Source organism: Urocitellus parryii, chromosome 11, assembly GCF_045843805.1.
Source record: "Urocitellus parryii isolate mUroPar1 chromosome 11, mUroPar1.hap1, whole genome shotgun sequence".
Classification (NCBI taxonomy): Eukaryota; Metazoa; Chordata; class Mammalia; order Rodentia; family Sciuridae; genus Urocitellus; species Urocitellus parryii.
In genome coordinates, this window is record NC_135541.1 from 31205370 (window position 1) to 31233314 (window position 27945).

The 27945-nt window shown below is 34.0% G+C and overlaps 1 protein-coding gene across 5 annotated transcripts in view; it reads right to left on the reverse strand.

Annotated features, from left to right (window-relative positions):
• The window catches only part of Stil (STIL centriolar assembly protein), a 51444-nt gene extending 25100 nt beyond the window's left edge, over window positions 1-26344 (reverse strand). For 2 of the 5 annotated variants that reach the window (XM_026410676.1, XM_026410677.1), the window contains exons 1-11: window positions 26301-26344; window positions 22842-22949; window positions 19820-19932; window positions 19326-19513; window positions 17660-17702; window positions 17455-17518; window positions 14714-14797; window positions 13159-13245; window positions 7030-7180; window positions 5377-5486; window positions 1512-1626 (exon numbers count right to left, since the gene is read on the reverse strand). In XM_026410676.1, coding sequence (XP_026266461.1) covers window positions 1512-1626; window positions 5377-5486; window positions 7030-7180; window positions 13159-13245; window positions 14714-14797; window positions 17455-17518; window positions 17660-17702; window positions 19326-19513; window positions 19820-19932; window positions 22842-22949; window positions 26301-26344 — 1107 coding nt within the window. Of the gene's footprint in view, window positions 1-1511; window positions 1627-5376; window positions 5487-7029; window positions 7181-13158; window positions 13246-14713; window positions 14798-17454; window positions 17703-19325; window positions 19514-19819; window positions 19933-22841; window positions 22950-26300 lie in introns of all 5 variants that reach the window. The other 3 variants (XM_026410674.1, XM_026410675.1, XM_026410678.1) reach the window with 2 other exon arrangements.
• Between the last annotated feature and the right edge of the window lie 1601 nt (window positions 26345-27945).

A 27945-nucleotide genomic window follows, 5' to 3' on the forward strand; every position in this document is an offset into this window, starting at 1 on the left:
TATTTTCTGGATATCTTGTATGTTAGGCAGGACGAATATAATTGTAAGCAAAATAAACAAGGTCTTTGTTCTGAAAGAATATAGCTAAGCATCTCCCAGACTTATTTAATAATGGAACTTCTTTTATTGGACCACTAATTAATGTTGCTTAGATCATAGGATATGAGAAACTTTTATACACTAGTTTTACATCTTCACTCTGTAAAGAAGTTATCACAAGTACAATGTTTCAAGAGACCTAGTAGCAAATGTTTATGTATCTCAAATAACAAGGGATTTTCCAATAAATATTTCAAAATATTTTTCCACTAAATTATGTTATTCTGTTATTCCTTTTACTGATGTCAGCTAAAAGGGCTGGAAAAAGAGCAGGGAAGACTAAACAAAATGCTCCTTGTGGGAAATTTGGTTATACCTTGATATTCATTTAAAAAATCTTTCCCATACCTTTCTCTTCTAACATAAGTAACAAAACAAAAAACTAAAAAGGGCTGGGGGATGTAGCTCAGTGACACAGCACCCCTGGGCTCAATCCCATTATCAATAAAATAAATAAATAAATAAAATAAGTAACAAATCCATGTGAGGTATACAACAATTCTAAAAGAATCCACTCGTTGGCAGCACAAAAAATTATGATGGAATCAGAAAATTAACCTCTGATTGCAAGTAAGATGTTTTTTCTGAATATGGTAACAAAAAAAAAAAAATCAAGCTTTGCTAATAGTATAGAATGTTGAGTCTATATGGCTGTATTTGTTTTGTTTTGTTTTTTTTGGTACCAGGAATTAAACCCAGGGGCCTTTAACAACTAGCGACATCCCCAGTCCTTTTTAGTTTTTCTTTCTATCTTTTCTTTTTTATTTTTTTAAAGTCAGGGTCTTTCTAAGTTTCTCAGGGCCTCAATAAATTGCTAAGGCTGGCTTCAAACATATGATTCTCTTGCCTCACTCAGCCTCCTGAGCCACTGTTCCTGGCTATATGGTTGTTTAATGCACCAGATTCTGGGCTGAATGTGGTGGCACATGCCTATAATCTTAGCTAATAGGGAGGCTGAAGCAGGAGAATCACAAGTTCAAGGACAGCCTGGGAAATTTAACAAGACCCTGTCTTAGAAAACAAAACAAAACCAAACCCCAAACAAATCTCTGTCAGATTCTAAAACCAAACCTCCTGAATTAACAATCCCAGCCTTACTACTCACTGTTTGATTTTGGACAGGTAACTTAACAAATCTATGCCTCACTTTTCTCCGAGAATAACAATTATATATAATCATTATATATATATAATTACACATATGTAAAAAGTATAAAGAATATGTATATGCATTATTACTTGTAATAATAATTATATGTACCCTGAGGGTGTGTGTGTTTATATGTGTAAAATCATATAGAGATATATAGCTAGAATAATAAATAAATTTTAGGTCCTATTTAGTGCTTTAACAAAAAGAGGCTTTTTGATCTCTAATCACAAAGGTGAATTCATACTAAGATCAGGGATACCTTCTGACTCACTGGATGAGGACTAGGAATTGGTCTTGGAGAAAAATCTTCATCTTCAACACCAGAGTCATGATCATTTACTGGTATTTTTCCAAGAGATAACTTCTGGGAAGAACTAAGGCACAGAAAAGGAGACAAGAAAAAATTTCAGCAACCTAGTATACTTCATTCTAGTTTAAACTGAGTGAAGAAGACCTTAAAAAGTAGTATTTGGATCATTTAATTTAGTATCTAACACTACAGATTTTTTTTCAGATCAATATTAGTTGAACAGGAAAGCTGATCTATTCAAGTTCTTATTTAATTGATTACCTTGTTTACCTGATCATGGCAAGTTTATCCCTATGTTGTTAACATCACAATAAATCAATAGTAACTGAGCACCTTCTGATTGATTATGCAGGGAGTCTACAAGTATACTTAATATAAAAAATTATAATCTGTTGATAGGCATGCACATTGACACAAACACTAGGCTAAAAAGGAAAATAATTAAAGAATTACATTTTCCTATGAAGTTATATCTGTGATGGGAAAATACACTGAGGTATCACCTCTCATTTAGTTAGCTATGGTTATTATATCACAGATGGCATACTTCTGCAGAATATAGAACAATTTTGGGTGTTACTACTAAGTTTCAAAAGCTGAAATTAGGGTTTAAGACTAAAGATTTGAAATACTATATGTATCATGTTTTTGTCTAAACTAGATAAAGTTTCAATAGGATGCTTTAGGGGAAAGTAAAGTCAAAAGGAAGCTAAGAACAGGATGCAGTGGCACACACCTATAATCCCAACAACTCAGGAGGCTGAGGCAGGAGAATCACAAGTTCAAAGTCAGCCTCTTAGCAACTTAGTGAGACCCTATTTCAAAATAAAAAAGGGCTGAGCATGGGGCTCAGTGGTTAAGTCCCCTTAGGTTCATTTCCCAGTACCAAAAAAAGAACCAACAAAAAAAAGGAAGCTAAAAGAGAGCTTAGAACTAAAGAGGCTCTTAAGAAAGGATCCTGTATATGAAGAACTCCAAAAAACTTAACACCAAACAAACAACAAAAAAACTCCAATGGGCAAAGGAACTGAACAGAAGAAGAAATAGGCATGGTCAACAAATATATGAAAGAATGTTCTATATTTGTAGCAATTATAGTAAGTTGAATGAAGACTACACTGAGAATTCACCTCACTCCAATCAGAATGGCAATTAGCAAGAATACAAGTAACAGTAAATATTGGTGAGGATGTAAGGGAAAAGGTACATTCATACACTGCTGGTGGGACTGCAAACCGTTGCAACCACTCTGCAAAGCAATATGGAAATTCCGCAGAAAACTTGGAATGGAACCACTTTTTCTTTTTCTTTTTTTTAACTGGAACTGGGATCAAACCCAGGGCTTTATGAATGCAAGGCAAACACTTTGCTGCTGAGTTACATCCCAGTCCTGGAACCACATTTGACCCAGTTCTCCCACTCCATAGTATATACTCAAAGAACTTAAAATCAGCATACTATAGTGATGTGGCCACATTAATGTTTATAGCAGCTCAATTCACAATAGCTAAGCTATGGAACCAACCTAGGTGCCCTCCAATAGATGAGATGAATGGATAAAGAAAATGTGGAATGTATGTGCAATGGAATATTACTCAGACATAAAGAAGAATGAAATACTGGCATTTGTTAGTAAATGGATGGAACTATCATGCTAAGCAAAATAAGCCAATCCCCCCAAAAACCAAATGCCAAATATCCTCTCTGATATGTGAATACTAACACACAATAAGGGGTGGGGAGGGAAGACTAGAAGTTCACTGGATTAGACAAAGGGAAATGATATGCATATAACACCATATCACGTACAACCACAAAAATGGGATCCTAACTAGAATAAGTTATACTCTCTTTATGTATAATAAGTCAAAATACACTTGTTATACACTCCCTTTATAACAAGTCAAAATCTCAGAGCAAACAAAAGTAAATAAATAACAGAAAGGACCCTGCATCCTGTTTTATACAAGTTGAATTCTTTCTTGTAGAAGATAATAGAACAAGTAACTCCAAAGCAGACTTGAAATTCTAATAGCAGACGAGAACTTTCCCCCAAACTGATAGTCTGGAGAGACAGACACAAAGATCTTTCTCTGCAAGGTACTGCAATGAAGCAACAAGAATATCTGCATAGTGTGATTAAGCAGACGGTTCTGTACCAACCCACAAAGCTCTCCCATCAAGTCAAAGGACAAGTGAAATACAGAATGATATCCCAAGTGCTCAGAATAGCACAGACATGACAGAGAGAGCCAGGAACCAGAATAAGGTCATAGGAGTTTCACTGCAGGAATGTGCACAAGTCTGCTTAAGATCAGCTGCTAATGATAACATCTCAATATACAGCAGTACAGATGGATGAGAATCATGTCAACTCTTATTCCAAGTATTGGTACACCATTACAATCCTTTACACAAAACCCAGAGGGCTGGGGTTGTGGCTCAGTGGTAGAGTGCTCGTCTCGCATGTGTAAAGCACTGGGTTTGATCCTCAGCAACATATAATAAATAAAATAAAGGTACTGCATCCATCTACAACTAAAAAAAAAAATTTTTTAAAAAAAGAGGAAAAGGGATGAAAAGGCCTTGATTTGACTGAAATTTGGTTTCTATAACTCAGTAGAAAGATTTTTTTGTTTGTTTATTTATCATTCTAATAAACAGATAGCACTAAAGGTCCAAAGATAGATCTGAGTTATAGTAAAAAAGTTGACTAACAGAAAAGTCAATTGCTATGATGCATTAAAAATAACAATTGTTTCTAAACTAAGGAATCAAAGAATAAACTAATAACATCATGTCCCTAACCCTTATCACATCACCTGGCACATAAGTAGAATAAATGATAAAGCTGGGTTAGGGATGTAATGGTTAATTTTATTTGTCAATTTGGTTAGGCCAGAATACCCAGCTATTTGCTCAAACATTGTTCTAGATGTTTCTGTAGATGTTATTTTACTCTCCATAATATGGGTGGGCATCCTCCAATCAACTGAACACCTTAACAGAAAGACTAATCTCCCAGGAGAGAGAATTCTGCCAGCTGATAGCCTTTGGAATCAAATTACAACTCTTCCCTGAATCTCAGTTTACCAGCCTACTCAGCAGATTTTGGACTTGCCAAAATTCCATAATTACAGCAGCCAATTCTTTAATATAAAGATCTCACTCTACATATACACATCCTACTGTTTCTGTTCTCTGGAGAACCCTCATTAATACAAGGGTGTATCCTCTTTACCACAAAAGTAGGATACAATGACACAAAGAGTCACAAGCCCTTATTTAATATTCTCCAAGTGTATTTGCTTTGAAAAATTTTAAACAAACCATTTATTTTTTAGGTAGAGGAGTTATTTTAATAGTATTTTATCTGACAGAGCCAGGTTTAAAATTATAAGGCAGGGAAGAACAAACAAAAGACATTAAAAATAGAATACACTGAGTGATATTGGCCAAACTATATTGTTATATTGTGTACTGTGTGCATGTACAAATATATAACAACAAATCCCATCAGTATGTATAACTATAACACACCAATAAAAAAATGTGGGGAAAGAAATAGAATGCTACTTCTTAGGCAAGATAATTTTTTGACAAATGCCTTTTTTGTTTCCTACATAATAAATCAACTCAAAAGAAAATTATATTAGAGTTTTCTTTTTATTAAAATTATCAGCCAGCTTTCTAGAGACTATGAAAGGATACATTTAAAGCAAAGACAGTTTTATCAAAAATAATTAGTTATTTTAATTACCCAAAAATAATAAATATAATAAAGTATATATGACAATAAAAAGTTATCTCTTACCTCTTAGTTGAAAGACTCTTGGAAAACTTGCTGAAAAATTCTGTTTCTGTATCTTGGCTTTCAGTGCTCAGTTCAAAATGGATTTGACTTTTGTCAGAAGGTTCAACATTCTGAAATGAAGTAGGTCATACTTTGAGATGTGACTTAAATAAAAACACCAGAGAATTCAATTTAGATAAAAAGTAGCTCTGAAATACTGGGTAAATTGGTGGGAGAACTTCTGATTTCTGTAACTCTAACCTTCTTTTGTAAAATGTCCATTTCCCAGATCTATAAGTGAAAGTTAAAACTCAATCACCTGTATTATGTAATTTACTCAGTAACCAGGACTTCAATGAATATAAAATAACTATAAACTGAGGATGACATCTAAAGAAAAATGATAAATGACATATGTCTCTAAAGTAGAAACAAATTATCAGAGATCATTTAAGACAATAATAACTACAATATGAGAACTGCTATAACCTATAAATGAACTCAAAAGATCAGAATGGATATACATGGTTATTTAGAGGTATTCAACTTTTTTTAATAAAATAAAGAATATTTTTATTTATTATTGATCTAAGACCTAACCAAGAATTTCATTAAAAAATGATTTTTAAACAAGGTGTGCAGTGGTGCACACCTGTAATCCCAGTGATTTGGGAGACTGAGGCAGGCGTATCACAAGTTTGAGACTGCCTCAACAACTTAGCAAGGAACTATCTCAAAAAAAAAAAAAAAAAAAGATGTGCGGAGTCAGGGGTGGACGGTGGGGGTGGTGAGACCAGGACATAGCTCAGTGGTACCATATCCAATTACCAGTATAGCCAAACAAACAAACAAAAAAAAGTGGTCTTTAGGTGGGTGTAGTGGCACTTGGCTACAGACCCAGAAGCAAGACCTTTGTTTCAAAAAAGAAAAATCAAAACTTAAAAAAAAGAAAAGCAGTTTTTAAAATTTGGTACTGGAGATTGAGCCCAGGGACACATTACCACTGTACCATATCCCCAGTCCTTTTTATTTTTTTATTTTGAGACAAGGTCTCACTATTGTTAGGGCCTAGATAAATTATTGAGGCTGGCTTTAAATATGCAATCCTCTTGCCTCAGTCTCTCAAGTCATTGGGATTACAGGCATGTGCCACCATGCTGGCTAAATTTAATTTTATATGACACCTGTACTTTAAAAAAATCTACTTTTTCTTTGATCATCCTTAATGAATTTCTATGTATTTTATTTTTTTCTATATATTTTAATAGATACAACTTCTTGGATTATATAAACACCGACTTTTAAGTGTGAAAACTTTATATATTAGTTATATACATATTTTTAAAATAACAGTCAAGGCAAAGAAAACACTAAAATCACAAAATTAATTCTCACCAGTACAAAATGATACAAATATAAAAATTATTGACATATTCCTCAAAAATTTTAGAAAAACCCAAGCTAGGTATCTGTGGATAATCTTTTATCTTCTATTATAATTTGGTTCTAGACATACGGTCTAAGATTTACTGAACAAAAATTAACCATAAATGAAAAGTTAATATTCAATGATTGATGAAATTATTATTTTAAAGGGTAAAGACCATTGGGCTTAAACTGCCAAAATGCAATTGGAAACAGTCATCAATGTAGGTGAGTGATCAAATCACTTACATTGAAAAGATGTAATGTTTCCTTGCTGGTCAGTAAATGAAATCGAAGCTCAGGTACTTTGTCATCACAAGGGAGGCATTCATAAAACTCAGGTTCCTTATGTGTCAAAGAATAAAGAACTATGATGAAATTTCCAGATTGTGAAAAAACCCTGGACAAAACAAACAAACAAACAAAAAACATTTAGTTAAAATTTAATAATGATAGTAAGATTATACTCAAAGAACTCTGAGGTAAGTCTCCCAATCTAATTATTAGATTAAGTACAGAGTCCAGTTTTTTTTAGTAGTTTTTTTTTTTTTTAAAGAGAGAGGGAGAGAGAGAGAGAGAGAGAGAGAGAGAGAGAGAGAGAGAGAATATTTCTTTAATATTTATTTTCTAGTTATCGGCGGACACAACATTTTGTTTTGTATGTGGTGCTGAGGATCGAACCCGAGCCGCACGCATGCCAGGCGAGCGCGCTACCACTTGAGCCACATCCCCAGCCCTAGTAGTTTTTTTTTAAGAGAGAGAGACAGAGAATTTTTTTTAAATTCTTTCTTTCTTTCTTCTTTCTTTCTTTCTTTCTTTCTTTCTTTCTTTCTTTCTTTCTTTCTTTCTTTCTTGTCATACATGACAACAGAATGAATTTTGACATATGATACATACATGGAATGTACATACATCAATCATATTATCAATTCTATTCTGCTGCCCTTCCTATCCTCCTTACTCCTCCCCTCCTCTCCCATCCTTTCTCTCTATCCAATCTAATGTGACACACTTTTTTTTCTTTTTCTCATTACAACATCATATATGTATTCTGTATAATAATGAAGTTCTCCTTCCATCTTCCATGCAACTCCCCTTCTCCCTCTTTTTCCCTCCCACCTCTCTTCCCTATTTAGTGGTAGTCTTCTTCTCATGCTCTTCTTCCCTATCCCATTTTGAGTCACCCCCCTTATATCAGAGAAGACAGTCAACATTTGTTTTTTAGGGACTGGCTAACTTTTAATTTTTACCTCTCAAACATCAGATAGAGCTCTGATCTCTAGAGTATACAAAGAACTCAAAAAGTTAAACAACAAAAAAGCAAATAACCCAATCAACAAATGGGCCAAGGACTTGAACAGAAACTTCTCAGAAGAGGACATATAATCAATCAACAAGTACATGAAAAAATGCTCATCATCTCTAGCAATCAGAGAAATGCAAATTAAAACTACTCTAAGATACCATCTCACTCCAATAAGAATGGCAGCCATTATGAAGTCAAACAACAATAAGTGCTGGCGAGGATGCGGGGGAAAAAGGTACACTCATACATTGCTGGTGGGACTGCAAATTGGTGCAGCCAATTTGGAAAGCAGTATGGAGATTCCTTGGAAAGCTGGGAATAGAACCACCATTTGACCCAGCTATTCCCCTTCTTGGACTATACCCCAAAGACCTAAAAAGAGCATACTACAGGGACACAGCCACATCAATGTTTATAGCAGCACAATTCACAATAGCTAGAATGTGGAACCAACCTAGATGCCCTCCAATAGATGAATGGATTAAAAAATGTGGCATTTATACACAATGGAATATTACTCAGCACTAAAAAATAACAAGATCATGGCATTTGCAGGCAAATGGATGGCATTAGAGCAGATTATGCTGAGAGAGAGAATTTTTTAGTATTTATATTTTAGTTTTCGGAGGACACAACATCTTTATTTTATTTTTATGTGGTGCTGAGGATTGAACCCAGCGCTCTGTGCATGCCAGGTGAGCACGCTACTGCTTGAGCCACATCCCCAGCCCTGGAGTCCAATTTTTTAAAGAGAACTGGGAAACAAACTTATGCCCATTTTAATATTATCAATTTTTTTTACTTATTATTATTATTTTCTTGAAGTTGTAGATGGACAGCATGCCTTTATTTTATTTGCATATTTTTGTATTTGTTGCTAAGGATTGAACCCAGTGCCTCACACATGCCAGGCAAGTGCTCTGCCACTGAGCCACAGCCCCAACCCCAATATTATCAATTTTTAATTTAAGATATATTTGATTATGAAATACCTATTTCTTATAAAAACATCAAACAAAACAAATGTATAAAATGAAAACTCCTCCTTGCCCTTCTCCAATTTGGTGTGCAAACTTTCAGAACTCAACTTAATGCATATACATTTTGAATTTGGGTGCAGTGAACATCTGTACTGCCAGCTACTCAGGAGGCTAAGGTAGGAAGACCACTTGAGCCTAGGAGTTAGAGACCCATCTAAGCAATATAGTGAGACCCTATCTCAAAAAAAAAGCACCCAGAATTTTACCTTAGGCATTCACAAACATTTTACATAAATTAACAAAAATGAGGCCTAACTATTGCAAATGCTATTTTTTAAAAACAATCTATTTTGTACCTCTTTCTATGCCACTATTCTATATTATACCTCAGACCTTATTTTTTCAGTGATTGCCCAGTATTACATTTTATAGATATGCCATTATTAATTCACCTAGACATTTAAAAATGGATATTTGTTTACCATATTCCACTACTATAAACCCTGATAAAATGGACATTAATTTTATTAGTCACACTAAATGATTCAATGAATGTATGTAAAGTCCTCAAGGGTTCTTAAAATATACACTAAACTGGGGCTGGGGATGTGGCTCAAGCGGTAGCACGCTCGTCTGGCATGCATGCGGCCCAGGTTCGATCCTCAGCACCACATACAAAGATGTTGTATCCGCCAAATACTAAAAAAATAAATATTAAAAATTCTGTCTCTCTCTCTCTCACTCTCTCTCACTCTCTCTTTAAAAAATATATATATATACACTAAACCAAAGCATCTAAACTGTATTTATTAGTTATCTCTACTTTGTAAAATAATAAATAAGAAATAACTTGGGGGCTAGGGTTGTGGCTTAGAGGCAGGACGCTCACCTACCATGAGTGAGGCTCTGGGTTCAATTCCTAGCACCACATAAAAATAAAGATATTGTTGGGGGGGGAGGTTGTGGCTCAGCAGTAGAGCGCTCGCCTAGCATGTGCAAGGCCCTGGGTTCAATTCTCAGCACCACATAAAAATAAAAGACTAAAATAAATAAATAAATACATAGGTGAACACTATATATAGTGTCCACCTATAACTAAAAAACAAATATTAAAAAATTAAAAAAAATAACTTGAGGATATTATACTACCAACAAAATAATGCAGAGGACAGAGAGGCAGAATGCCTGTACTGCTTAGTTCCTTATTCTGAGGCCAGTTAAAATCACTATTCAGAATATTGTAAAGTTACAAATTAAATTGTAGCAGTAATTAAGAGTTCTGATATAAAAAATCGCCCAATGCTTTAGACTAAACACAAAAAAAGAGATTCAAAATTAATTTTACTGAGCATTTACTATTAATATGAATTTAAAGTAAGATCAGTAATTGATAATAAATTTAGCTATACTAAATCATAACAAAAAATTGAAAACATTTGTTTTACTGCAAACAGAACTAATTCTTTTGCAAAGGTGAAATAAAAATGTAAAAAGTAGAAACTATAAAATCATCTGAAAAAAAAATGGGAAAGATTTTTTATTTCAATAATACTCTTAGAGAGGGCAAATCCTTTCTACAAAAGATGAAAGACTGATAAATTTGACTCGAGGCTGGGGATGTAGCTCAGCTGGTAGAGTGCTTGCCTTGCATGCACAAGGCCTGGGTTCATTCCCCAGCACTGCCAAAAAAAATTTGACTTAAAGTCTGACACTGAGGGTGAAGCTAAGAGGTAGAACATTTGAGAAGTATGATCTCAGGAACAAAAACAAAAGTCTGGGACAAAATACTGTTAACCAAAATGAATGGAATGACAATCTGGGGTGAGGTTTTAGCTCATGGTACAGTGCTTGCCTCGCATGTATGAAGCACTGGGTTTGATCCTCAGCAACACATAAAAATAAATAAATAAGATAAAGGTATTGTGTCCATCTACAACTAATAAAATATTTTTTAAAAAAATGACAATCTGAGAAAAATTTTGCTATGTATATTTTATGCACATACACACACATATAATATATAGCATATCTAATATGTATACAGAGAGCACACACATGTGTGCATGGGAGCAAGTGCAGAATGTTTGAAAAATAAGAGCAAAAGTTCAATAATACAAAGCAATATTAAAAAAATGAACAATCTACAAGAAAAATTTCAAGACAATAGTCAGTTCCCATAAGAGGTAATAAAACACTGGGAAAAACCATTTCCATCTATTAGATTAGCAAAGATCAAAGTTTAACAATGGCCTCTGCTTATCTCTGAGCTCATCTCCTGCCCTCATCCCATCTCTCTAGCAACAACAAACTGCAACTCTACCTGCCACCTTTATTCATATACACATCCTTCCTCTTTTCTGGCTTTATTTTCCTTCAAAGCACTCACCACCTTTAAAAATGTGTTTTACTTATTTTGTTTAGTGCCTATTTCTGCAAGATCTTTATTTTGTTTACTGCTATCCCCAATACCATGAACAATGTTGGTACTGCATGAATATCTACATTTGTGGGGCAAAAAAAGCATTCTCATACACTATTGGAAGAATTATAAATTGAGAGTCTTTTAGAAGGGAATTTGACAATATCTACCAATAATTTAAAAATATATCAAAATCTTCTTTGGCCCAGAGAAACACTTTTAGGAATCTATCCTACAGATATATTATTATATGCATACAAAGATGTATGAGTGCTGGGTGTGGTTGTGCATACCTATAATCCCAGCAACTTGGGAGGCTGAGGCATAAGGACTGAAAGTTCAAGGCCAGCCTTAGCAACTTTGTGAGGCCCTAAGCAACTTAGCAAGACCCTAACTCAAAATAAAAAATGAAAAGGACTGGGGATGTGGTCCAGTGATTAAGAGCCTCTGGGTTTAATCCCCAAAAACAAACAAACAAAAAGATATGAGTAATGTGTTCAGTCTACTATTGTAAAAGCAAAAGGACCAGTTTTTTGAAGCATAACATATATTTTATACCATTCAGTTGTTAAAATATGTGTATTAAGTCTGTATATGCTAAGATATAATGATCTCCAAGATATAGGGGAAAAAAAGCAACATTTAGAAAAGGAAGAATGGAATACTCTCAATTGTGATTTAATTTTTATAGACTGAGGGAAAGTGACACTTGTCTACATGTTAAATATTTCAGGAAGGAAGTCAAGATACCATTTAACAATAATTGCCCCTAAAAATGAGGTCTGGCGGAGATTTCCTTTTACTGTATATCTTTATATACATCTAGTTCATTGCCATGTACTTGGATTGACTTTTCAATGAAAAGTTATTTTTAAAAAAGTCTATTTCAGCCAGGCATGGTGGCACAAACAGGACTCATATGGCTGAGAAAGGAGGATTTCAGGTTCAAGGCCAGCCTCTAGAACTTAGCAAGGCCCTAAGCAACTTAGCAAGATCCTGTCTCAAAATATAAAAAAGGAATGGGAATACAGCTCAGTGATAATGTGCCTCTGGGTTCAATCACCAGTACCAAGAAAAAAGTGTCTATTAACAGATAGACAATAACAAACGGACTCAATTAAAAGATAAAGACACTAAGAAGCAAATAGTGGCATCATGTACAAAATAAATTAAAGAGAAGATAATTTAGACATAAAGTTTCCCTGTTAATTCTAATACTTATGCTTTAAGTTCTAGGAAGAAAATTAAATATCTCAAGTATTTTTTCTTAGTGTACTAGTAGTAGCATAGTGTAACTTAATAAAACACTTGCAAAGGAACAAATCCAAAATCTTTTCTAATCAACTAACTGAAATCATTTCATCTAACTGAAAGTCAATGTCTTTATTTGTAAAGTAGGATGCTATAACAGATGATCTCTAGGTGTTTTCCTACCCTAAAAATGGTATCTTTTGTGGTGAGGCAAGAAAATTGCTCATAATTCCCAGGTATAATGCCACCTCATCTTTTTTGCTCAGCTTTATTCCCATTTAATATAAGGTATGTTTTCCTTAGGTACTTATTTAGAAGTATTATAAGTCATTAAAGCAGTACATGAATTTTAAGTGAAACCAATAAAATTATAACCAAAGATAAGATCAAAGTAAAATATGACAGAATAAATTATCACTTGCCTTTCTTGAATAGAAGAACTGAACATGTATCGCAAGCAGCAAGCCCAAACCTGAGGACTGTAGATATGTATAATTCCAGCCAGCCAACTGAAAAAAATAAAGAAATTAAAACCATAATCATTTACAAATTAACATACTTTAGATTACATCCTTCTCAAGGCAATATGGCAGATCCCTTGACATTTACGAGCAATACATTAAAGGCTTCATAATTAATACTGACAACTTAGAGAATATATAGACATCTGTAGCAATGTATCTACAAATGTAGAGAAAAAGAGAAAAACAAGTACATGTTTCTTTCTCTCTGTCCTCTTCCACCTGAGATGTGAGAGAGAAAAGGGTTCATAGAGGTGAGGAGGAGGGAAGAATGAATTAGTATAGATTGGAAAGAATGGGCTGAATTAGAGGAGACCAAAATTTGTAACTGAAAACTTTGTTGAGAGAATCAAGTGCTGTAACACATATAGGTAGCCTTAAAATATAGAAGGCTCTTAATAAATGTGTACTCAGGCATCAATAACCCAAAGCCTACACCAGAACCGTAGCAAACAGACTGTAAGTAGATTTCATGGTCCAGAGACATATGTGTATTCTCATTAATTTTGCACATGCCATTCCTTCACATGGATGCTCTTTCCTACTAATCCTCTCTTCTACTATCCAAACAAGTAAAATTCCAACATGAATTTACCTTTTATAAGAAAATCTCCCCCATCATTTCTCTTACAAATACTAATAGGTATTCATTGTCTATACTACTGAATTCACAATAAATCATATATTTCATCATTATTTTTCTATGTGTGAATATTTGAATAGTTTGCCACCTCCCTTTAATTATAAAGTACTTAAGAAGGAGCTTTAAACCCCAACACAGTAGCAAATATAATGCTATGTATAAGGAAAGTTTTCAATAAATAATGAATGAATATAACTTTTTGAATAGTCTATCTAAATGCCATTAACCACTAACTCTAATGAAAGAGTCGTTAACACTAAAGGGAATTTCTGCAAAACTGCCTGGCAGTGAATTTTAAGTAGTGTTATTTTGATCCCTGGGTTCTTCAAGGAACCTTAAGGACAATGAGTAGTAAGAGAAGGTTGAAGAAATGGGGCTTCTAGGTCTTCAACTTCAACCAGAAGAATTCAATTTTACATGTTTTATATATGAAATTCTTCCTAAGACTAGGAAAAATCTTATTTTAGCTAATCCTACAAACAAGAGAACTTCCACTGGCTTGAGTGCCCAGTGGAACATGTCTGTAATCCCAGCAACTCAGAAGGCTAAAGCAGGAGGATCAGAGTTCAAGGCCAGCCTCAGCAACTTAGTGAGACCTCATCTCAAAATACAAAAAATAAAAAGGACTAAAGAATTGGGGTTGTAGCTCAGTGGTTAAGTGAACCTAAATACCAAAAAACAAACAAAACACTGGCCTTTGTGATTTTGTAAGATGATCTAAATACTCATAGTATAACTTGATTGACATGCTTATCATATACATTTTAGACACATATTTGGCTGAAAAGATTTTCATAAATGTAAATTACTTACATTCCCACTAATGGTAGAGAACAAACCTTGGGATCAGATTCCAATAAAAGTAACAATTTGCGTGTTTCATCCATGGTAAGATATCTAAACAGAAGACATTAATGTAAAAATAATTAAAAGTATGTACTTTTCACCTAAAAAGAACAATTCGAGTTATGAAACATATTTTAGATAGGGGACACAATTCAAATGACAACTGCCTCTTACACATATATAAACACAAACAGTTCTAAGTGTTAAACTCAATCTAAAAAAGACTCTGGTAAGATGGAAAGATTAAGAAAATTTAGTAACTTAAAACTTATAGCCAGATACTATGGCACACGCCTGTAATCCCAGTGGCTCAGGAAGCTAAGGCAGAAGAACACGAGTTCCAAGCCAGTCTCAGCAATAGTGAGGTGCTAAGTAACTCAGTGAGCCTGTCTCTAAATAAAACACAAAACAGGGATGGCAATGTGGCTCAGTGATTGAGTGCCAAGTTCAATCCCCAGAATTCAAAATAAAATAAGGCCTGGAGATATAGTTCAGCGGTAAAACACCCCTGTGTTCAATCTCTAATCTCTATATTGTTGAGAATTGTTGAGAGACAGAATTGTTGAGAGATAACATTACTATTATGGCTTTATATCACAGAAATAAAAACAATGGCATTAATGATATTAAATCTTAATAGTACCACTGATTTTATATATATATATATGAAATATATACATATATATATATATTTGGGGGGGAGGGATCTGGGGATAATATATTTTATTCCTACAATAACCCTAAAACACAAATATAATAAATTAATCAACAATGATGATTAAGTTGGAATTGGTTTAAACTTATGTATCAACAATGACACATGTGCTTTAAAAATTCTCCCCCTCGGGGCTGGGGATGTGGCTCAAGTGGTAGTGCGCTCTCCTGGCATGCGTGCAGCCCGGGTTCAATCCTCAGCACCACATACAAACAAAGATGTTGTGTTCACCAATAATTAAAAAATAAATATTAAAAAAAATTCTCTCTCTCTCTTCAAAAAAAAATTCTCCCCTACCTTGTCCACCTGATAAATTCCAATTCCTATTAAAAGAATTAATTTAAATTTTCTATGATTTTCCCAGGCAATTCAGACATACCTTACTGCCTTCCTAGCACTGTTTATAAACCTCTATTAAATATAGCACATGGTGTTTAAATGTCAATACATTTAATGTACAAGTAAAAATCTGTTTTTAGTTCCTACACAAATACCTATTCTATAATGGATCCTAATATAAATAGTAGAGTGGAAAAAATGAATATGGTTGGAAAAAGGACAAATGTCACAAATTTAATAGACAATTCTCAACAGGAGATGGCAAGGGGAATAGGCAATTGAATAGCATGCTAAAGGATCCTAGATGAATAATTCCAAAAGAAAAGCACTTCATTATTCCAAAGAAATTAAATGTAACATTTTTTGATCATTACGATTTGATCATTCTAAGACTTTGTAATGCAGTAACACTTATGCCACTCCAATCAGCAAGCACACTCTGGTAAGAATATGGGAGTCAAAATGGGGCCTTTCTTGCTACTTCAGGGACTTTGTTGAGAATTGTTGAGAGAGAGAATTGTTGAGAGATAACAATTTTTTTTTCATCCTTTTTTGAAGCAGAATTTTTAGAGGATAAGACTTGGAGTTGAGTATACCTTGGCAAACATTCTTGCCTCCATAGACCTAACAGGAACTAGGGTGGAGTAGTGGGAAAGGAAGCAAGAAATATAATCTTTCAAACTACCTCTGGTCAAACTTTAAAGCACAGGGTGCTTACATTGTCTAACCTAGTTCAGTAGACAATAAATAAAAGAAATGAGGATTCAGGGAAGCAGCTCTGCTTGTGTTTTGGCTTGCATTTTCTAAGACACTAAGGAATAGGAAGCTGGAGAGGTTTCTGCTCCAGTTTTGTGAAGGAACTCCACCCTCAAGAAGTTGACATTTTGGTAAGCCAGAGTACTACAAATTTTTATTTAATTGCTTCTTTCTAAACTTGCATTGCTTGTTATTCATAGTTAAGACTGCATATTACAAATAAATTCAACAGACTCTGTTAGGTTCATAGTCAGGTTATAGTTGAAAGAAAGGAAATAAGAGAGAAAGAAAAGAAGAAAGAAAATTGTCTAAAACCTGGGCAAAATAATTTAGATAATGTTAGGCAAGTGATTCTACCAGAGCCATATCCCCAGATCCACAACTAATTTTAATATGATTTTTACTACTAATTTTTGTAGAATAGTGGGCACAACTCTGAAAGAAAGCTTTATTATATTCAGCAAAACTTAATTGGTTGGGGTTGTAGTTTGGTAGTAAAGCATGTGCTTATTATTATTTGTGAGGCCCTAGATTCAATCCCCCCACTCTAAAAAACAAAACAACCCCTCCCCCAAAACCAACCAATTAACAACTTCATTTTAACAGATTATACCTGACTCCACATATATTGTGTATGTGGAGATCCTCAAAAAATACTAATACAGGGTTAGCAATGATAGAGGAATGTGATGGACATCATTATCCAAAGTACATGTATGAAGACATGAATTGGTGTGAACATACTTTATATACAAACAGAGATATGAAAAATTGTTCTATATGTGTAATAAGAATTGTCATTAATTCTGCTGTCATGTATTTTAAAAATAAAACCAGTTAAAAAAAATACTAATACAATCAATATGTAAATATTTAGAATAATATATCTTTTACTTACCCATATTTATATGTCCCTTGAACTTGAGAAATATTCCAGTTACTGCTCAAATTTCTTGCCAGAGCTGTTGGAATAATGGGGATGGGCTTCACAGGCACACATTTAAAGTTATTTGCTAGAGTTATAGCTGTCCAGTGCAAGTCAAAATCCACATTGTCCAAATTCTCCCTGGAAGTAATATGAGCTCTTAGGAAAAGCAGCTTACCACAGTCCAAGGAATCTTTGCTACATACATGGTGCTGTAGAGCCTAAAAAAAAATCAATATTATACAATTATTTAAAAATTCTGAATTGTGTTTGTTTTTTTACTTGTTTATTTTTAGTTGTTGATGGACTTTAATTTATTTATTTATATGGGGTGCTGAGGATCAAACCCAGGGCCTCACACATGCGAGGCAGGAGCTCTACCACTGAGCCCCAGCCCCTTGTGTTTATATTTTTAAAGTTTGTCTTACACTGGTGCATATACACATATAAAAAAGAAGAAGAAAATGGTCCTGCAAACCAAAATTAATTTTGATTTGCAACATTTCAATTCTCATTTCTTCTAAGCAATCAAAAGAAAAAGTGAGTTGGGTGCAATGGCACACACCTGTAATCCCAGTGGCTCAGGAGGCTGAGCAGGATCCTGAATTCAAAACCAGCCTCATCAATTTAGCAAGGCCTTAAGCAACTTAGCAAGATCCTGTCTCAAAATAAAAAATAAAGGGCTGGCAATGTTGCTCAGTGGTAAGCACCCCTGGGTTTAATACTGGTACCAAAAAAAAGATAAAGTAAATAACTATATCAAAGCAAATAAGACTTCTGTTCTAAGCTCCATCATGGATTTCCAACTTATATGTCCTAGCAGCACTTCAAACTCTTGATGGGTAATGTTACCCCCAATATATATTTACTGCATGGAAAAAAATGGATGCAAATTAGTTCTGATTCAGCTTTATAGAATCGCAAGATGATTTCTTTTCAATTCCTTTCTTGTAATCCCAATTATCAAGTCAGTTCTTCCTCTGTATTTGCTGAAGCCTACTGTGTTCTTTTCTAGTCTTAATGCTACCGCTTTATTATACGATAATAGATCCCTCTCTAATAGATTTACTGGCAACTGAAATGGCCGTTTAACTATTCTCTCTGACTTCAGTCAGTTTGCCCTGTCAGGTTAAATCGGTTCCTGATTGTACAGTATTTCCTCTTTTCAGAAACCTTCAAAGGCTACATGGCCCATATGACAAAGTTTAAATTCCTTAACATGACCATCAAGGCTCTTTATAAACTTTCCAAATTAATACTCTAGTTTGATTGCCCACAAATTCAGCAAAAATCTACATCCTTTGCATGCGTGAGGCACTGGGATCGATCCTCAGCACTACATAAAAAAAATAAACAAACAAATAAAATAAAGGTATTTAAAAAAAAAAATCTACACCCTTACTATTAGCCTGGGCACATTCTAAACTTTATCTTGGTCCCACTGCTTCCTCTTCCAGAATGTTATCCATATTGTCTACCTAGGACTCTTGCCCTCAGAAACCCATATTTAATTGGATTTTAGCCCCACAATAGTTTATTTTTTAATTTTTTGGTACTAGGGTTTGAACCTAGGGTCACTTTACTACTGAACTACATCTCCAGTCCTTTTTATTTTGAGACAAGGCCAATTTCCTAAGATCTCACTAAATTGCTGAGGCTGGCCACGAACTTGTGATCCCTCCTGCATCAGCTTCCTAAGTCACTGGGATTACAGGTGTGTGCCACCATGCCCAGCTCCTCAATAATTTAATCAGAAATATATTTTAATGGGTTTATTAAAATACTACATACTATATATAATGTGATTCTCATTAAATTAAGAATAATAAAGTTATCAATATCACCTTAAAAGTTGAACTGAAGTCATCTACATCATGAACTATCAATTCTCTTGAACAACATCCTTGAGTATGAACTTTGCAGAGGATCACAAAGTCTCCAGGAAGAGAAGCAGTAGGGGTTCTTTCTAAGCATTCAGGTACTTCTCGACCAGGGTCAAAGCGATCTACTGTCAATGTAACACCTTCTTCATCTGAAGAAAAAAAATAATAATTTACAGCATGCTAATTAAACACATAAATCACCTTAACAAGGCTACTTTGCTAATTATAGCAAAGCACTTTGCTCATCCAGTAGCATATTATCATTTTATATAAAAATGACTTGTTTATATATTCTACCCAACTAGATTGTAAAGACTGTGAAGAGCAATTTTCTTCATATCCTTGATATACAGGAAAAAAAAACCCACAAAAACACAAAGCATATGCAATAGCTGTCTGAATCAATAAATGTAAATTCTACTATAGGCATCAAATAATTTTCTAAAGTATATTACCTTCATCTACTGTGAGAGAACCAAGTAAAAAGCATGGCACATTTTTTTTATTCTGTTTAGCATGACGGTAAGCAAGTCGAAGGGTCTTTTCAGTCACCACAAGCTTTGGATTTCTGAAAAATAACAAGTCTTTTATGAATAGTGGATTTGATATCCTTAAATAACCCTCATTGTGAAATACTGTCTAAAACATAAAGCACAATTTTTAAAATGTACAGAAAGATCATTGTCAGGAAATCCCAAGGACAAAGGCAAGGAGTAGAAAGGGCCACCTGGAAACTAAAATAATAATAACCTGATACACAAGGTGTATTTGTCCTTTAGGAATTTGGTTAACTTTATGAACCAGAGCATGAACTGACAAAACTATGAGGCCATTTTTTTTGATGGAAAGTTATACTCATTGCTTACAATACTATTGTAAACAAAATAAAGTTTGATTGAAACAGTCATATCCATTTGTTTACAATAGTAATATCTATGAACTTCAGATAATAGCATTATTGAATACAAAATAAAATGATTAAAATATTTAAAGAAATACAAGAGGGAAACCAAAATATGATTCAAGAACAAGAAACTATGAAAAAAGATCAGATGAAAAGGAAGTATATAGAATTAGTTCTGATTCAGCCTTACAGAAGTAAAAAATATATTCACTTAAAACCTAAATGGATTAGGGCTTGGGCTGTAGCTCAGTGGTAGAATGCTTGCCTAGCAAGTGTGAAGCACTGGGTTTGATCTTCTGTGCCACATAAAAATAACACATAAATAAAATTTTTAAAAATTTCAATGGATTATATAATCAACTGGGTATAGATACACGAATGTTTATTTGTTTTGATACTGGGAATTGAACCCAAGGTGCTTTGCCACTAAGCCACATCTGAGCCCTTTTTATTTTTTATTTATTTTTGTTTTGTTTCGATTTTTTTGGAGTTATAGGTGGACAGCATACCTTTATTTTATTTATTTTTTGTAAGCGGTGCTAAGAATAAAACCCAATGGCTCACACATGCTAGGTAAGCATTCTGCCACTGAGCCCCAGCCCCAGCCCTTATTTTTATTTTGAGACAGGTTCTCACTAAGTTGCTGAGGCTGGCCTCAAACTTGTAATCCTCCTAGAAGCCTCTGTCTCCCAAGTTGATGGGATTACAGGTATGTACTACCCTACCATTCATAGTTGTTTGTTGTTATTCTGATATATATAAAAATATTGTTTATATATATTATAAACATTCTTTCACATATATGGTATGTACTTCTACATTTAAAAAACCTAAACGGGCTAATGTATAGCTCAGTGGTAGAGTGTTTATCTGGCACATATGAGGCTCAGGGTTTGATCCCCAGTTCTACAAAAACAAAAGCAAAAATAAAAAACTAAACCCTAAATAAACAGGTTAGATGGCAGCTAAGCACAGCTAAAAAAAACATTAGTAGGGCTGGGATTATGGCTAGTGTAGAGTGCTTGCCTAGCATTTATGAGGCACTGGGTTCAATTCTCAGCACCACATATAAATAAATGAATAAAATAAAGGTTCATCAACATCTTAAAAAAAAAAAACATTAATACAGTTGAGAAACAAATTACTCAAAACATAAAAGATACAGCGGGAAAAAAGAGGTTAACAAACATGGAGAAAAGGATGAACAAGTCTAACAAATATTTAATTAAACTTCTACAAGATTCTCCCCTATTCTCTGCCAACTAGTTTAGAACCTAAATACTTTTTTTTTACTTTTATCTCTCCTTCAGTCACTCTATTCAGTCAATCATCAAATGCCATAAAATCTTTTCAAAACATCTTATTTTGTTCTTTCCTCTTGATCTGAATACTACTACACTTTCATAGATACCATTTATTGAATACTTTCTATTGTAAGCACAGTGTCAGCTGCTTTACAAAACCTGTCTTATTTATTCTTTATAAGAGAACTATGAGGGGCTGGAGGTATAGGTGAGTGGTAGAGCACTTGCCTAGCATGTGTGAGGCCTGGGTTTAATACCCATCACAAAAAACAAAGGTACTATGAAATAGGTATTGTAGCCATTTTATAAGGAAACTAAATTCTTGATACTTAATATACTGAGGTCACATAAATCAGTTGTATAATCAGAATTTCAGACTAAAGGCAGTCTGATTCCAGTTATAATACCTTAAACCACTATGGTATAAATCTATGATTATATAAAACCATCTCATGACTAAGCTGACTCTAGGCTCTCCCCAGTATAATCCATCCTTCTTAGACTACTGCTTTAAATAAGTAGGTGCTTATGTATAAAATATCAACGAACCAATTTTCAATTACTTTAAGTATAAACTTCTATGTCTTTTGTTTAAGGTCCTGAACAAAACCACCATATTTTATATTTATTCCTTCTAATGTGATCTACTTAAAATCAGTTCAGTCTTCTCAATATCCTCCAAAGACAACATGCTTTAGTATGAGGAAAAACACTTTTTGTTTTTATGATATTTCACATTTTTTTAACTCCTACAATACTCGAAACTTTAAATTTGCAGAATATTTTAACTATGAGATTAAGATTACTCCTCAAAAAGATGAAATTTTTATCCATGAAGAGCTTTTAATGGAAAAGTAAAGAAAAATGAATATAGATTGAGTGTCCCTTATCCAAAATGTCTGGGACCAGAGTGTTTCAGATTTTGAGCCATTTGCATATAGATGAGATATCGTGAGGATGAGATCCAAGTCTAAACATGAAATTCATTTGTTTCATAGACGTCTCATACATGTCTCATACACATAGTATAAAGGCAATTTTATACAACTGTGTTGTATGTCTTCATTTTTATTGTGACAAGGCACATTTGAGTTAGATGTGGAATTTTCCCATGTTGGCATTCATGGAAATTTTGGAGTATTCAGAACTTTGGATTTGGGGATTAGGGACACTCAACCTACACCTGGTCATAGTAATCAACTTTACTTGCATATCCTTTTATGACTCATGTTTATACTAGTTTGATTTTAAAAGAGAAACATCTTATACCTGTAGTGATTGAGATGTAAGTAGATGAAATCTCCAATTGGCATTGGGTTCCAAAGTGCATACTTTGATGGAGGAAAGTGGAAAGGTACTATCTTGCTTGAAGGAAACCTTTTTAAAAAATAATTTATAATTAAACCACAAGGAAAAGCAAACTTGGTAGAAATTTTATAAAGAACAGTTATTCATCTCTTACAGGGACAGGAAGATGAGCTTGAGGCAATCAAAAAAAAAAAAAAAGGATAAAGGTGCTGAATAATACAAAAAATAAATGCTGGCATGGTTATAATGGTTATGGAGAAGTGGGAACTCCTACAGACGGTTGTTGGGAATGTAAATTGGTATGGCCACTATGGAAAATAGCATGGAGTTCCTCAAAAAAAAATTTTATTTTGGTACCAGGGACTGAACTCAGAGGCTCTCAACTATTGGGCCACATTCCCAACCCTATTTTTTATTTATTTAGAGACAGAGTCTCACTGAGTTGCTTAGAGCTTGGCTTTGAATTGCAGATCTCCTGTTTTAGCCTCCCGAGCCACTGGGATTACAGGCATTCGCCACCACACCTGGGGAGTTCCTCAAAATATTAAAAATAAAGCTACCATAAGAGCCAGCAATTTGGGGCTGAGGCTGGGGCTGAGCGGTGGTAGAACGCTCGCCTAGCACGTGTGAGGTGCTGGGTCTGATCCTTAGCACCACATAAAAATAAATAAATAAAATAAAAATATTGTGTCCAACTAACTACAACTAAATATATATATATATATATATATATATATAAATAAATTTAAAAAGATCCAGCAATCTATTGGGTACTATCCAAAGAAAATGAAATCAGTTTTTCAAAGAGATTATCTGTATTCCTATGCTTACTGCAGTACTATTCACAATAACTAAAATTTGTAATCAAATTAAGTATTCATCAACAGATATAGAAAATGTGGTATGCAACGTTACTTAACTGTTTAAAAAAAAAAAAAAGAAAAAAAATCCTGTCATTTGTCCTAAAATGGATGAAACTGCAGAACACTATGTTTAAGTGAAATAAGCCAGACAGAAAAACAAAGACTGCATGATCTTACTCATTTGTGGAATGGAAAAAGCCGATCTCACAGAATTACCTGGTAGAGTAATGATTATCAGAGGCTGGGAAAGGTAGGAGGAAAGAGATGACTAGGAAGAGATTAATCAATGACTACAAAATAACATTTAGTTGGAGTAAATTCTGGGGTTCTATAGCACAGCTGGGTAACTTATCAACAATATTGTAGCATATATTTCAAAATAACTAGGAGAGAATTTTTAATGTTCTCACCAAAAAGAAAAGATGTTCGAGGTAATGGATATACTAAATACTGTGATTTGCTAATCATACGAAATATATACATATTATTCAAAACATCACATTGTATTCCATAAACATGTACAGTTATTATATATCAATTAAAAATAAAATAAAGCTAAAAAACTAAATAAATACATAAAATGGAGGCTGGTTGGGAAAGGAAGGTAAGGGAATAAAGGAGGAGGAAAAAAAACAAGAAGTCTACCAACTAACTTCTTGGAGTCTAAATTTGTAAGCTATGTGACCTTGCTCAAGTTAATTACCTCTCTTTGACTCAATTTCCTCATTTATTAAACTGGGGTATCAATGCTTCTTTACCATTACACTAAATATTAAATAAGTCAATATATATAAAGTGCTTAAAATAATTCTTATTTTATTGTAAGTACTCTTAGCCTTAGCTCTTTCTTTTTCACTTTTAGGAGTCCACAGTACCTTTAATGCCCAACCTATGATATTCAGGTTTACTTACTCAGAGCACAGGGAAGAAGTGAAGTCAGGTTTAAATCCTGACTATATTACTTACTAACTGTATGACTTTGGGTTGACTAGTTTCTCTATGCCACACTTTTCTCATTTAAGGGGGGAAAAAAGTATGGGTAATAATGATACTCATCTCATAGTTTTCTTGTGAAGATTAAAGAATAATACATGCACTGGACTTGGCGGCACATTCCTATAAAGCCAGCCACTCAGGAGGCTAAGGCTGGAGGATTGCAAGTTCAAGGCCAGCCTGAACTTAGCAAGGTACTGTCTCAAAATAAAATAAAAAGGGCCGGGGAAGTAGCTCAGTGGAAGGGTGCCCCGGGGGTTCAATTCCCAGTACTGCCCCCCTCCAAAAAAAGAATAATGCATGCAAAGCACTTAGCTTGGCACCAGATATATAGTAAGACTTCAATAAATGTTGTTATTAATCTTTTTCTTACTCTGGAGTCTGTAGGTAGACTTTGGAGGGAGGAGAGACACAAACTGAACCTTGCAGCCTGAAACTGGGTGCAAACATTTGCATGTATGTATGTAACAGCTTTTTCTTAGGAAATAAGATACATGGCTTTTATCAAAACTCAAAAGGGGGCTCTAACTCCCCTCCTAAACACATATACAAATTAGAACTGCTACTCTAAATTCCAGAGATCACAGAAAACCAGAGGTCAGTAAATAAATAAAAGTTAAGGACTAGCGAGTTTAAATCATATGATTAAATATCTTATGTAGAATATAAGGAATGAATTTGACCCTTGTTACACAACTGTACCTTTCAAAGAACAGCAGTTGACAAACATTCAAAGAATAAGAGGTGGCAGTGGGATAGAACAGAAGGGCCAAAATTAAGGCAGATATCTGATAGCTTTCTTGGGTCATATTTCCTATTGTCTTTCAAGAAAACCTGGCACAAAGGAAGATAATACAGAGAATAAAGGTACCCCATGGGTATAAGTGTAGTTTGAAAGAAAAAAAATTCAAGTCAGCATTAATTACTCTTCCCTAGGGGAAAAAGAGCAATAAATGATTCAAAGAGCCAGAAAATATAAGCCAATTTGCCTGAACCCCCAAAGTAATGACAGATTGAGAAAACCAGAAGACAGGTGGCAAGCTCCTCCTTCTCACTATACATTACTAGTAAAGGCATAGAGAAGTCTGAGGAAACCTGGAATATTCAATATGAAATAATTCCAAACAAGGAATTAGTGTTTAGAAAAGGAAAAGAACCCAACCACTTTCCCATTTGTTTAGGATATAAACAAACACTAATATAATTTTTAGCCTCAGGAGTTCAAGTACTATTTCCTATCAATAAGAGATATCTTATGGAACTGAAATAAATGGAGAGAGTGTAACTAATAATTTACCGAGTACCTACTATGTGCCAGATGCTTTTAGTAATCTTATTTATCCCTTCTCAATATTCTTGTTTTGCAATTATCATCCCCATTATACAACTGAGAAACAGAGGCTTAAATTAATGAACTTGGGTCAGTCACTTAATAAGTGGTAGAGCTGGGATTATATACCCAGATTTTTATGATAAGGATTATATTCTTTCTTCTCTTGCAGCTTATCTTCTTAAGTTAATGTGAACAGTTAAGAAAAAACATTTTGTAAAAATATTTCTATACCTGGTATTCATCTGGGGTCTTGCAAGAGGATATGTAGGCTCCATAACATTTGTAAATGATGTACTTAACTTCAAATCTTCAGTATCCTAAAGAAATAAGAAATATGATTTAACCATACTTTAACAAAATTGCAGGCAAAATTAGGTTATTTATATTAACTAAGTATAACTATGTAGTTATAAAATTAAACGCTTGTAGATTCTGCTGATCATTTTCATTCTGTGGAGACATTCTGCCTATAAAATAGTGTTAATATTTATTTTAGGCAACAAAATCTTTAATATTTATGTTAGGCAAGAAAATCTATCTATTCACTAAGGAAAGTACAGATTTTTCCACAAAATCTTTTATCAACTTCAGCTTTGAGCTGGACAGAATAAGTAGTATTTAATACAAGAAATTTTTAGCAAAAGCCTTATTAGTCTACTACAGAGAGGAAAACTTACGAGCCTATAACAAAGTCATCAAGGAACCTTCAGTCCTGTGGCAATAAAAGATAAATATTGTATCCCCAGAAACTGACTTATACCTTTGAAAAAAAATTAGTGTTCTTTTTTTGGATCCATATGCATGCCCCCTCTTAGTATTCTAATTCACTCCCATGTGTGCAAACCTTCAGCTTCCACATCTTTCCTGAGTTTCAAACCTACATTTCTAATTGCTCACTGAATAGCTTCTTCTAAATATCTCTGAAGTATGCGCACGGCGTGGAGGTGCACACCTGTAATCCCAGAAGCTCAGGAGTATCACAAGTTCAAAGTCAGTCTCAGCAACTTAGTGAGGCCCTAAGCAACTTAGTGAGGGCCTATCTCTAAATAAAATATTTTTTAAAAGGGCTGGGGATGTGGCTCAGTTATTAATTACCCCTGGATTCAATTCCCAGAACCAAAAAAATTTAAATAAATAAATAAATATTTCTGAAGTAAAATACAGACCTTATAGCCCTTTCTTTATAGTTCAGTATTTTCCATATATTTTTAAGTCTTATACTTTTTTAGGTTTTGTGCATTATTCCAATTCCACAAACAGGAATTGTCTGAAGCAAGATAAGGTAGGGAAGGGTTACTAATATAAGTGCAAAAACCATTTAGAAAAGACTTTTTTTTCTTTTTTAATAAAATCTGAGGCTGGAAATATCTATAAGAATAAAATCCTATTGACCCTTGTAAGGTTGGCTAAAAAGTCCCTATTAGAGATATCTGCAATGTCTATGGAATGCAAGATTTTAATTCTACAGCCCTTATTTTAAATTTTTTTTAATGTTTTTTTCTTTTATTAGTGCATTATAGTTGCATATAATAGTTGGGTTTATTTTGACATAATCATACATGCATAGAATTTAATTGATTCCATTTCAGTTCCCAGTTCCTCATTCTCCCTCCCTGCTCTCTTCTTCTCCTTTCTCTACACTACTGGTTTACCTTCCACTTATTTATTTATTAGTGCTTTATAGGTATACATAAAGGTGGAATTCACTATAGTATAGTTATACATGCACATAGCATAGTTTTGTCCAGTTTAGTTCCTATTTCCTCTCCTTTCCTGTCCCTCCTCTCTCCTCCTCAAAATCTCCTCATACTTTACTGACCTTCCCACCATATTTATAATATTCCCCCCACCACAACCCTTCTATAGCACTTGGTTG